This window comes from Jaculus jaculus, chromosome 8 (genome assembly GCF_020740685.1).
Source record: "Jaculus jaculus isolate mJacJac1 chromosome 8, mJacJac1.mat.Y.cur, whole genome shotgun sequence".
NCBI classification, from domain to species: Eukaryota; Metazoa; Chordata; class Mammalia; order Rodentia; family Dipodidae; genus Jaculus; species Jaculus jaculus.
In genome coordinates, this window is record NC_059109.1 from 17,599,030 (window position 1) to 17,612,858 (window position 13,829).

The 13,829-nt window shown below is 42.6% G+C and overlaps 1 protein-coding gene across 1 annotated transcript in view; it reads right to left on the minus strand.

Annotated features, from left to right (window-relative positions):
* The window catches only part of LOC101596462 (CD2 associated protein), a 100,606-nt gene that overhangs the window by 46,698 nt on the left and 40,079 nt on the right, over positions 1-13,829 (minus strand). The window contains exons 3-4 of the mRNA XM_012951148.2: positions 6,897-7,050; positions 3,134-3,234 (exon numbers count right to left, since the gene is read on the minus strand). Coding sequence (XP_012806602.2) covers positions 3,134-3,234; positions 6,897-7,050 — 255 coding nt within the window. The remainder of the gene's footprint in view (positions 1-3,133; positions 3,235-6,896; positions 7,051-13,829) is intronic.

The following is a 13,829-nucleotide window of genomic DNA, read 5'->3' on the forward strand; positions in this document are numbered from 1 at the left end:
TACTTTGAGATTCCATTCCACTCCTGTCAGAATGGCTAACATCAAGAAAACAATTAACAATAAATGCTGGGGAGGATGTGGAAAAAGTGGTACCCTGTACATTGTTGGTGAGAATGTAAACTAGTAAATCCATTGTGGAAATCAGTGTGGAGGTTCCTGAGACAGCTAAAATTGAGTTACCATACAACCCAGGGAAACCACTCCTCAGCACATATCCTAAAGCCTCATCATACTACCTTAGATAACTGCAGACCCAAGCTTATTGCCACTCTATTCACAAAAGCTAGGAAACAGAATAAGCCTAGATATCCCTCAACTGCTGAGTAGATAAAGAAGATATGACACATTTATATAATGGAGTGGATGAGTCTGGAAAGGATTATACTTAGTGAGGTAACCCAGGCCCAAAAAGCCAAGCAACTCATGTTCTCTCTCATGTGTGAGTTGGTAGCAAAGACCAGTAAACCAGAAAGGGGCTATAAGGGAGGGAGGGAGGAGAGAGGAGGACTTAATGAGAAGGTATTGTATATATGTAAGTAGATGAGTAGATTACTAGGGATACAATGGTCTAAGGGAGGTCAGGGGAAAGGATTGAGTAAAGGAAGTGTGGGAGGAGGGTTAACAAAATGTAAGAGGGTATGAATAAGCCATATTGAAACCTACATTTTTGGACAATGACACATCCATAAGCCATAGATGATTAGTAGAAAAATTTCACTGCCAGAGACAGAATATCTTCCAATGAGTTGTTGGCCAGGGTGGTCCCTGATGCCCCCCAAACATATAAGCCCCTGCCAAGGCTCTTGGGTTCCCACCAGAACTAGATGGCAAGACCCTACTGCTGAAGACTCCACATGCTTTGGCTGCAGGTCACTGAGAAATCAAGCTGGAGCTGAACTGAAAACCTCCTCTCTGTAGACCAGCTGCCAGAAAGCTGGAAAAGGCTATGCTGCATGCAAACGTATGGGAGAGAGAAGTCATCAACGGTGACAAACCGCTGCAAGCCTAAAGTTTGGTTAGCTAGGCCAAATATGCCTACTGGTGCAATGGTGGTATGTCTGTTATGGGGGAAACCAACTGCTCCCTAATTGGACTGGAGGCCTGCTCCATATGAGGAAATAGATGTTTGGTACTGAAAACCTAGTCAAAAGACTATACAGGGAGATGATAAGCCCTAGGGGAATAATGCCTATTGTTGTCTGGCAAAATTCATATACTATGCTCACCAAAGTGCCCGCTAAGCACTTTTTTTAATGTCCATGCCCTTATATTAATGCTACTCTCTCTTTGGGTTAGAGAAGCTTCTCTTTTCAGATGGCAGTGACCACTGGGATTACTCAAAAGGCACCATAGTGCAGAGAAGAAGTGACAGAGGAGTGTTAAACTCTGAGCCATCTCTAGCACACCTTCCAGGGCTCAGGGTCCATTGTGGAAAAGGTTGCAGAAAGAACATAAAAAGCCAAAGGATGAGTCAGACTCCTTTACAATGTAATCTTCCAGATACAAAAGCTCTAGATACCCATGACTTCACCATGCCTGTTAGCACCTACACAAGAACCTCATAATAGGAGGAAAAGATGATGGCATCAAAATAAAAGAGAGACTGATTGAGATAGAAGGGGATAAAATGGAGGTTGGGTGTGGAACGGGAAAGGTGGGGGACGGGAGAGAACTATCATGGTTTATTTTCTATAATTATGAAAGTTGACAATGAAAAAGAAGTTTTAAAAATGAACAAGAGTAAGCACTTGCCTAGCATACACCAAGCTCTAGGGCTTCTTGAGGTGGGAGTGGGGTGGGGGAGGGAGCTTCAGAGACACACACACAAAATGGGACAGGCACAAGACAATAGGTGCACACTGTTAGGCATGTATGAAATTAGGTGAAGATGGCTTCAGTAAGCTCTCTCTCTTACATGGCACAAATATGGCCTTGACACTGTCCCATTCAAGAACTGGTAGTTGCACCTTTGCTCTTGAAATCTTCCTAACAAGTCTGCACTGTAAAAGGCATCAAATCCAGTCATCGAGCTTTGATTTCCCAGTCCCCACATAAAGCCAGATGTATAAAGTGGTGAATCCATGTGGAGTTTCTTTGTACCAACAAGAGATCCTGGAACACTCATTTCCTTAGCCCCTTCCCCTCTCAAATAAACAAACAATATTTTTTTAAATATATAGCTATACTTTGAAAATGTCATGTTTAGCTTCTAGTAAAACTTTAATACTGTTTCAATGAGAGCAAGGTAGGTATGAGAAGCTAAAAATAGTATATCTCTTTCTAAAATATAAAAATGTAACAAGAAATATTGTTGCCTACTGCATAAATGCAACAATTCAAACAAAAGATTTATTATTAAAAAGACAAGAGTCTGCTTTGCATTCCTTTATCATGCAAAATGCAGCAGTTCTCTCTCACTGCTCGGTGCCTACAGTCACTTCAGAATCAAAAGGCTTTTCTGTATCCTTAGCTGTTTAAATTGCATTGATTTTAAGCTTCAAAATACTTTTTATTCCTCAAGAAAATGTGAAATTTAATACACAGCTAGTAGTAAACAGCAAAGATGAGTAGACAGATTTCATTGAAGAGTGGTATCAATTTACACAAAAATTAATATTCTTCCCAAGCACTTTTGTAAAACTAGACCACGAATTAAACTGATACTTTATGGGCTGGAGAGATGGCTCAGCAAGGTGCTGGCTTGCAAAGTCAAAGGACCTGAGTTTGATTACTCAGTACTGTAATGCCAAATACAAGATGATGTGTGAGTGTGAAGTTCATTTGCAGTGCCTAGAAGGTCCTGGCATGCCCATTCTCTACCCCTCCATAAATAAATAAATTTTTAAAGCTCCCCCACATAAATAATTTTAAAGCTCCTTCCATATAAATAAATAATTTTTAAAGCCCCCCCCCCATATAAATAATTTTTTTTTTAAGCTGCTACTTGGGCCAGGTGAGGTGGCACACACCTCTAATCCCAGCACTCAGGAAGCAGAGGTAGGAGGATCACTGTTGAATTTGAGGCCACCTTGAGACTACTTAGTGAATTACAGGACAGTTTGGGCTAGAGTGAGACCCTGCCTTGGGGCTTAAAAAAAACGTTGTTACTTTATTGCAAACATACTCCCCTTACCTCCTCATTAATATCAATGATGTCACCTGTCTTCAGCTCCAGCTCATCCTCATTTTGTGGAAGGTAGTCGAAAAGAACTTTACACTGTCGCCTTTTTGTCTCTAAAGGATATAATAAGAAAAAAAAATGGCTAAGAAAGATATTTTTTTTTGTGAGATAATTTTTTAAAATAGGACCTTTTCTAACATACCATGCTGATAGTCATGGAACTTACATAGATGAAAGTAACAAAACATGTCAGTGTTCTAGGCCGGAGAGATGGCTTAGCAGTTAAGCACCTGCCTATGAAGCAAAGACCCTGGTTCGAGGCTCGACTCCCCAGGATCCACAGATCAAGGGGGTGCATGCATCTGGAGTTCATTTGCAGTGGCTGGAGGCCCTGGCATGTACATACATTTATTCCCTCCCTCCCTCCCTCTCTCCCTCCCTCCCTCCCTTTCTCTCTCTCTCTCTGCCTCTTTCTCTGTCTGTTGTTCTCAAATGAATAAAAGTAGACAAAATTTTAAAAAATTATTTTAAAACATGTCAGTGTTCTAAACAATTAATTACAATCAGCACTGGAGTTTATGGGGGGGGACACATCTACCACACAATAATGTATTTACCCTCAATAAATTCAACTTCAAGTAAAATATATGACTTCTGGCATTGGAGCACATTTATATATCTGATTCCACCAATTAAACAAAAGCAAATTAGATAATTTAGATAGATATATTACCTATTAACCAATGTTAATAAAAGACATTTGACATGAGAATGGTACAGTGCACAAGTACTCCAGTCTAGTGATTTTTCAGACTATTTGATCAAAATAAGTAATATTTATTTCCTTTAAACATTATTTATTTGAGGGACTAAGGGAAGAAGATAGAGATAAGGGAATGCCAGGGCTTCTTGCCACTACAAATGACTTGCAGATGCATGTGTCCTTCCATGTGTGGCTTTGGATGGGCACTTGGGGAACTGACTAGATCATCAGGCTTTGCAAGCAATTGCCTTTAGCCACTGAGCCATCTCCCTAGCCCTTCAGCTAAGGAATATTTCACATGCATTATTTTCATGTATCTGTAGAAGATGGTTAAATAGCAGCACCCAGCAATCACCTGCTCCTCCATCAAATAAACAAGAACCCACAAAGCACAGCAAACAGGGGTACAGTGCTGAAGTTCACTGCTCGCTGCCACTGCAGCTCTGGCCCTATCCCGCACCCAGGGCAGAAGGCTGAGAAGACGGCCGCCCAGAGCCCTGGCCGCACATGCTGTGCTCTCTCATGCTCACTCCTTGGCATTCAAACTAAGGGACTTCTGCCCCATTCCAGGGGCAGCCCACCTACAATATGCCTAGTGGACACAACTGGACATCTCAGGAGAAGGAAAGCTCCAGCCATGGCCCCACCCCAAGTACAAATACCTGAGGAAGGGTGTGTTTGGCAGGCCCAATTCCTGGATTCCTGGGCTGGAGCAGAATGAGAAGGAATTGGAGACCAACCTAGACTACAAAATGAGTTCCAACATGCTTGACCTTTAAAAAGTTAATCTTTCTTTTAAAAAGAGCAGGCAGGAGGATATTTTTGCTAAAACATTTTCTCCTTTGGCACTGTTGATGTGGAATGTTCAACTTGCTTCTATTTTAGTGCTTGGATGGAAATGTCTATGTCTAAGGGGACAACCTCCTCAAACAAAGACTACCGTGAAGTTGTCTGAAATGGCAAAAATTTCCACACATTTCCTATACTTTTATTAATTATGTAGCTGAGGAAATGGCTCAAAACACTTGCTGAACACAATTAAGAAGCAGAGTTTGGATCCTCCTAGAACCCAAGCAAAAGCCAGGTGTATGTGGCAACCTACCTATGATCCCAGCACATGGGAGGCAGTGCAGACTACCTACTAGCTGAATCTGGGCTCAAGTGAGACCTTGCCTCAGTAATAAAGTTGGCAGCTATCAAGGAAGACTCCCAACATTGGCCTTTAGCGCCTTCACACATATGTACATACACACACACATGCAACCATACATACATACATGTGGGCACACCACACACACAAAGAAAGAACGAACTGGTTGTACATAAAGTCAACTGCTGTCAAGATTAAGCTAAAAACATTGGTTGTCAACTGGTGTTTTCTCTTTCCAAACAGGTTTGTCTAGGGTTGTACTAGAGCTGTTTTGGCTCAACAATGAACAGACTCTGCTCTATTACATGTAAAGTAACTATTGCACTTCGGGCATCTCAAGTCCAGTGCTTATAACAAAATTGACTCTTAAGACATACTCCTGGTCTTCATCTGGAAGAAATAATTTCAAGCTCTGTGGTTCTGTTTCCAATGTTCCTTGGTAATTAATTGGTATCCACACAGGTATCTGGAGTAATCAAACAGGTGCTAATACACTGTCTTACTTGTCTTTTTGCACAATTTCTAGGTTAAATTAATTGGTTTAGATTTTTGTTGTTTTCAGCCTGCATTTATAGCTACTAGATATTTAAAGGATAAGATGTGCCTACTTTCTATGCTTCAGATATGGCCTAGGCTGCCACAGGACAACTAAATTTAAAAAGGTTGGACAAAATGACTTTCAGCTCATATGCCATTCTTTAACTAGATCTATTTTAGTAATCAAATGTGCTATTATATGCACATAATTTCCTTTCTAAGTGTATTAATAACCCATGTAGAATCCAAAGCCAATTGGAATCAGCAGAGCTAAAATGGCCAATATTTTGGCCGCTGCTCCCAGGTCATGAGGCTACTGGAGATGATGGGACACTTTTAAATTGGCCCACTGGTAAGTCACTTGTCTTCCTGATTAGGGATGATATGGAGACCAAGAAACAAAAATTAGGCATACAATCTGAAACAAGAGATTCACAATTGAGGAGCAATCAGTCCTCCTGGCTTCCCAAAGAGGGAAAACTACTTGACCAGCACAACCCTGACTTATCCTAACAGACAGACAACACCAGTATCAGAAAAGCTACAGGGCTATTCCTGGGTCCTTAAAAGTCTCCTTTGGAGAGCCATTAGTATCCTCCAGAATTAATCCTTGATTAGATCTTGGCTATTTGCTTGGTGTTAAACACTCGGACAGAAATGTATAGCCAAAGATAAAGGGACACCTCAAATATATGAATGGCCCATTAAGTAACACTGCAAGCGCTTTCCAAGAGGGGAAACAAACAAGGCCTTAAGACTTGTTGTTCCCATCAAGGTAGGGTCTCACTCTAGCCTAAACTGACCTGGAATTCACTCTCAGGATAGCCTCAAACTTATGGTGATCCTACCTCTGCCTCCCAAGTGCTGGGATTAAAAGCATTTCCAGGAAATGCTCCTGTCCTGTCTTCCACCCATCTTGCCATCAGAGAGCTAGGATGAAAGAATTATCCATGGGCTCATGGCTTCAAGCTTTTGCATGGGGTCTGGGGATCTGAACTCAGATACTCAGCCTAGAGCATTAAGTGCTTTATACACTGAGCCATCTCTCCAGCCTGGACTATCCTAACTGTTTTTCAAAATATATTCATTTATTTTGCAAGCAGAGAGAGAAAGGGGGAGGGATGGGAGGACCAGGGCCCCTAGCCCCTGTAAACGAATTCCAGATACCTGCAGCACTTTGTGCATATAGCTGTACATGGATACTAGGGAATTGAACAAAGGGCACCAGGCCTTGTAAGCAAGCACCTTTAACTGCTGAGCCATCTCTCCAGTCCCCTAAACTATCCTATTTGGATGTAAGTAAACAGGAAAGGATGAATACATACTTTTCTTAATATTTTTGGTCTGTGGATGTGGCTGAATCCCTCCAGCTGGAAGTCCGTAAGTGCTCATTCGCTGAACAAGACTTGCTACATTTCCATGCCTCTCCCGTTTGATGGGCAAACCGTCATCCTTGGATTCTGCCTCTCGCTTAATTTCCTATAAAAGGAAAAGTTAATTGCAAAAAATTAAGTTATATTTTATTTACATTAGATTCTTAAATGTATTTTTGTTTTGGTTTGGTCTGTCTTTTGCAATTTTTTGAGACAAGGTTTGACTATGGAGCCAACAAATGTAGCCTAGAACTTGATGCAATCCTCCTACCTTAACCTCCCCAGTGTTGTGAGATTACAGGTGAGAGCCATCACACACCATCTCTCAAGTGTAAAATGCTAAAACACAGCCAGGGTCATTACTAGATTATTAAGCTTTTGCTCTGGTGTGCTCTGAAGAATTAGGGCCATCATGACATGGTATAAGCTCACAACTCGGAACCAGCACTGAACACACTCACATACACAAAACTCTGATGCTACATCATACTTACACACCCAAAACTGATGTTCCTTTTTCCTCACAGACACATAAAAATCCTGAGAGTAATGTGGTGGGGCACACTTTAATCCCAGGCTGAGAAAGAAGGATCACAGTGAGTTCCAGGTCAGCCTGGGTTAAAGTGAGGCCCTGCCTCAAGAAAGACAAAAAAAGAGAGAGAATCTTCCAGTCCAGTTCAGATGGCTGTGTAGGAACCATGCCAAAGCAGCCTAGGAGAGGAAAAAAAAAGAAAGAAAAGAAAAGAAAGATGCACTCTTCTACTAAAAAGTGAAGGTGTATAAGAAATTATCAACCACAGCATTGAGGTAGGAGAGATCCAGTGTGTCTTGAAACCACTGAAGCAGGCGCAGAAATGGCTCCGGTAGCAGCACCAGGTTCCCATGGCCATAGCCGGCAGGCTTGGCCTAACCAGCAGGAAAAGCCAGGTGAGGAGATTTTCCACTCACACCAGCCTCCTCGCAAACTCAAGAAACCTGAAGGGAGGACAGCAGGGACAGGGAAGCAGCTGGTGAGAAAGAGAATCATGAGGACCAGTGGGAGAACTTCGGCCACCATCCACAGCCTCCCCTCCCCCACCACCAGCACAAGAGGCAGCATGCACCAGACACCTGGGGAAGGGAGCTCACCCACACAGCACCCAGCCCAGGCTATCACAGCAGTGATCCAGCCAGCCTTCCTGAGCCCACAGGGCAGTAGAGAGGGACCCAAGCAGGCGCACAGCATAGCTGAGACCAAAGACATCCCAAAAGGTAACTGGGATTGATTACAGCACGTCAGTACCCACCAAATAAACCTGGTATATACAGGCTTGCATTGGAAGTGCTAATTGCACCTTCCATGTCAGGGTAAATTATGTATTAAATCTGATGGATGGTCGGATTTGCCATTCTAAGAAGACTAAGAAGACACTGAAGATAATTAGAAAACTCATGCAAAAATCTCTTATAAGAAACACAAAAGAACAAGACAATATAAATCCACCAAAAATTATAAATCTATCAGAAATGACCTCCAGTGAGACTGATTTAGAGGAAATACCTGAGAAACATTTCAAAAGAATGATTATAAATATGCTTGAGGAAATCAAAGGAATCAAAGAAGATACAGGAAACCAATTTAATGAAATGAGGTCAATACAAAACATGAATAAGGAAACAAATAATAAAGAAAAACCAGTCACAAATACTAGCAATGGGGCTGGAGAGATGGCTTAGCAGTTAAGTGCTTGCCTGTGAAGCCTAAGGACCCTGGTTTGAGGCTCGATTCTCCAGGACCCACATTAGCCAGATGTACAAGGGGGCGCACGCGTCTGGAGTTCATTTGCAGTGGCTGGAGGCCCTGGCGCGCCTATTCTCTCTCCCTCTCTCTGTCTGCCTCTTTCTCTCTCTGCCTGTCACTCTCAAATAAATAAATTAAAGTTTCTTTTTAAGAAAAGGAAATACTAGCAATGAAGAATACAGTAAGTCAAATTAAAAGCTCTAGAAAGTCTCACCAGTAGAATAGATGAAGGAGAGAACAGAATATCTAAACCAGAAGAGCAGGTGGAAGATCAAATACAGTCCAACAAAGAGGAAGACAAGCTAATAGGAAGGTATGAATGGGAATTTCAAGATATTTGAGACACTATGAAAAGATCATATGCAAGAATTCAGGGTAGGGGCTGGAGAGATGGCTTAGTGGTTAAGCACTTGCCTGTGTAGCCTAAGGACCCCATCCAAGGCTCAATTTCCCAGGACCCACGTTAGCCAGATGCACAATGGGGCGCACGCATCTGGAGTTTGTTTGCAGTGGCTGGAGGCCCTGGCACGCCCATTCTCTCTCTCTCTCTCTCTCTATTTCTGCCTCTTTCTCTCTCTGCCTGTCACTCTCAAATAAATAAATAAAAATAAACAAAAACATTTTAAAAATGAATTCAGGGTATAGTAGAAGGAGAAGAATTTCACGCCAGAGGCATAGTAGGCATTTTCAACAAAAATCATAGAAGAAAACATCCCCCAAATTGGGAAAGAGATGCCAATGCAGATCCAGGAAGCCTTTAGAACCCCAGCCAGACAAAACGTGGAAAGAACCTCTACTCAGCATACTATAATTAAACTACCAAACACAGAAACCAAAGATAATAATTTGAAAGAAGTTAGAGAAAAATCAAGTCACATACAAAGGCAAACCCATCAGGATCACAGCCGATTACTCAAAACAAACTTTAAAAGCCAGAAGGGCTTGGAATGATATATTCCAAGTTGTGAAAGATAACAAATGTCAACCAAGGTTACTTTATTCTGCAAAGCTATCCATTCAAATAGACAGAGAAATAAGAACACTCCACAACAAAAGCAGGCTAAAGGAATATTTGAAGACAAAATCAACTCTACAGAAAATATTTAAAAGGATCTTCCACAGTAAGGAGAAAGAAAAGTACACATATAAAGGAACCTGGAAAAAAGACAAAAAATTAAAATAAATTTCAAAAACCTCCCATGTGTTTGCAGGCTGTGGTGGGGCAACACCCAATTATTCCAGCACTGAGGAGGCAGAAGTAAGATCACTGAGTTTGAGGCCAGCTGGGAACTATAAAGTTAGTTTCAGGTCAGTCTGGGTTATAGTGAGAACTGACTTTAATTAAGCCTGGGGGGGGGGGGGGGATCCTGAGAAACAAAAAAATAATTTGGCAACAATTCTGCATCTGAAATAGATAACTTTTTCTAAAAGTACCATCTATTAAACACTTGTTTATGCTGGCCATGCAATCTCTTTCCAGTAATCAATTATGTCATATGTAATGCAAATGCAGTCATTGAAAAAGGTACATTCTAATAAAACTTTACTAACACCAGCCAGGGCATGGCAGCAATATGCCTATAATCACCACACTTGGGAGGTGGAGGTAGGAAGATGAGTTCAAGGGCATCCTCGGCCACACAGCAAGTTTGCGGCCAACCCAAATGGTATGAAATGATCTCAAATCCCCACCACCCGATTAAACTCCAAAACTTTATGGACAGTAAATTTTAATTTTCATATAATTTCTACATGCCATGTAATAACTCTTCTGACTTGTTTCCAATCATTTATAAAATTCTCAGCTAGCAATCTTATGCCCTGAGACTTCCAAAAGATTCATGGCACATAGATTCTGTCCTGTGGGCTATAGTTTGATGGACCCTGTTCTAAGTCTTAGATTTAACAAAATATTTGAATTATCAATAAATATTTTGATATGACAGAGGTCATACACCTTAAGGGAGTAATGACTGTTGTCTGGCTAAATGCATATCTTAAGCCCATCAAACTGCCCTCTAAGCATGGTTTTAAAATAATATTAATTCATTTACTTGCAAGCAAAGAGAGACAGAGAGAATGGGAGCACCAGGACCTCTTGCCACTCCAAAGAACTCCAGACGCATGCTCCACTTTGTACATCTGGCTTTATGTGGTTACTGGGGAATCAAACCCGCATTAAGACTTTGCAGACGGGCGCCCTGTGGTACTTTGAATGGATGGCCAAAGTAGATTCAAGCTTTTACTGCAGTTTAATTTAAATCTGCAGCCACCTAGCTGGAGAAGGTGTCACTGGGAGGAACTTAGGGTCCAACAGTAAGGTGTGGTGGTGGATTTGGAATTCCAGTCTGAAGAAATGTAAAGTGCCTGCATTTGCCTGAGTTCTGCCTGAGGTTCCTGAAATGTGCTGTGTTGGTGTGGCTTTTTGCTCTCTCTGTTTGTACCTGTGAAGGCAGGCCAGCTTCTTCTGCCATTATGGAACTTCCCCTGAATCTGTCAACTTCAATAAATAGCCCTTCCTCCATAACTGTGCCTGGTCTGAAAGTTCATCTCAGCGACCTGAGGCCCCAACCTCTGAGCCATCTCTAAGCACTTTCACTTTTTTTTTGTCTGTCTTACTCTAGCCCAGGCTGACCTGGTATTCACTATGTAGTCTCAGGGTGGCCTTGAACTCACAGCAATCCTCCTACTTCTGCCTCCCGAGTACTGGGATTAAAGGCGTGCACCACCACACCCGGCTCTAAGCATTTTTAATGTTTATGTTCATGTCTATATATATTTTTAATGTTTATGTTCATGTCTATATATATTTTTAATGTTTATGTTCATGTCTATATATATATATATATATATCTTTTTTTATGTTCATGTATATATATATATATATATATATATATATATATATATATATATATCTTCATGTCCATATATATATATATCTTTTTTTTTTTTTTGAAGTAGGGTCTCACTCTAGCCTAGGCTGACCTACAATTCACTATGTAGTCTATTCACTATGTAGTCTCAGGGTGGCCTCAAAATCATGGTGATCCTCCTACTTCTGCTTCCCAAATACTGGGATTAAAGGCGTGTGCCACAACACCCAGCCCATGTCATATATTAATGCTACTCTCACTTTTGTTTAGAGAACCTCCTCTTTTCACATGGCAGTGACCACTGGGATAACTCAGAAGTCACCATAGTACTGAGAAGATGTAACAGAGGAGTGTTCAAAATGCTCTCTTCCAGACACAAAATGGCCCTGATATTCAAGATCTCATAGTGCCTATACAAGACCCGCAAAATAGCAGGAAAAGACAAATACATCAAAATAGAAGAGACTAAAGGGGGGGGGAGTCAATGAGAGTAGGTCTGGGTGGGGAATAAATGGGGGTGATGCATGGGAATTACATGGTTTATTGTGTTATGAAACTTATGAAAGTTGTCCTAATAAAAAAAGGATTTTGGGGTTTTTTGTTTGGTTGGTTGGTTTTCTATGTAGGGTCTCACCCTAGCCCCGGCTGACCTGATATTCACTATGCAGTCCCCTGGCCTAAAACTCACGGCAATCCTCCTGCCTCTGCCTCCCTAGTGCTAGGATTAAAGGCCTGTGTCACACATGGCTCAATAAAAAGTGTTTTAAGGGTGAGAGAGACGGCTGGAATGGTTCAAGCCCTTGCCTGCAGCTCCTCGGGCCTGAGTGGGACCCAGCACCATGTCCGGCGGCTCCTGGGACCTGAGTGGAACCCAGCACCAGGTCCGGCGGCTCCTGGGACCTGAGTGGGACCAGCACCATGTACGGCGGCTCCTCGGACCTGAGTGGGACCCAGCACCATGTACGGCGGCTCCTCGGACCTGAGTGGGACCCAGCACCATGTCCGGCGGCTCCTAGGACCTGAGTGGACCCAGCACCATGTCCGGCGGCTCCTGGGACCTGAGTGGACCCAGCACCATGTCCGGCGGCTCCTAGGACCTGAGTGGAACCCAGCACCATGTCCGGCGGGCGCCTGGATCGTGGCAGTGGCTGCAGGCCCTCGTGTGCCGCTCTAGCCTCTTCCGCCTCTTTCTGCATGCAAATACATTAATTTTTTTAATTGTATACAAAGTGTCATTCTTTAGACAGCAATCACCTATGAATAAACTGAATCGCACTGTCCAAATGAAGGAAGCCTCCTACCTGCATAAACCGCCAGAAAAATGCATGTTAACAAGGAAGATGACATTCTCTGCACATGGTCATGCACACGCACAAACCCAATCCTGCAAGCAGCAGACAGCAGGCGCGCTGCAGCCCAGCTGTCAGTCCACCTAAGTGAGAACAGCAGCTCCGGAGTCAAGGACAGACACTGTCTCAAGAAATGATGCAGATGAGCTGAGTAGGGATATGAACAGAAGATACAGCAGTTGCCTTCTCAATACTGGGGCAAAACACCCAAATAGAAAAGGGATTTACTTCAGCTTCCAGTTTTATTTTTTGTTTTTTCCTGGTGTTTCAAGGTAGGGTCTCCCTCTAGTCCGGGCTGACCGGGAATTCACTGTGGAGTCTCAGGGTGACAGCACCGGAACTCACAACAAGCCTCCTACCTCTGCCTCCCAAGTGCTGGGATTAAAGCATGAGCTACCACGCCTCGTTTATTTTTTTGTTTTGTTTTTGTTTATTTACTTATTTGAGACTGAGAGAAAGAAGCAGAGGTGGGTGGAGGGAGGTAGAGAGAGAATGGGCACACCAGGGACCCCAGCCACTGCAAAAGAACTCCAGATACATGTAGCACCTTATGCACCTGGCTTACATGGCTCCTGAGGAATTGAACCTAGGTCCTTCGGCTTTGAAGGCAAGTGCCTTAACCGCTAAGCCTTCTCTCCAGCCCTGTTTTGTTTTGTGTTTTTTAGGTAGAGTCTCACTCTAGCCCAAGCTGACCTGGAACTCACTCTATATAGTCCCAGGCTGGTTTCAAACTCACAGTGATCATTCTACCTCTGCCTCACCCACCCAGGAAAAGCTGCATTGGTGGGACAGTATAGCAAGAGGGGGTCTCTGGGGAATGGAGGCACTACATTGCCATAGCAACTCCTAGTACTGTCAAACTGAGCCAACTATAAAATCCCAA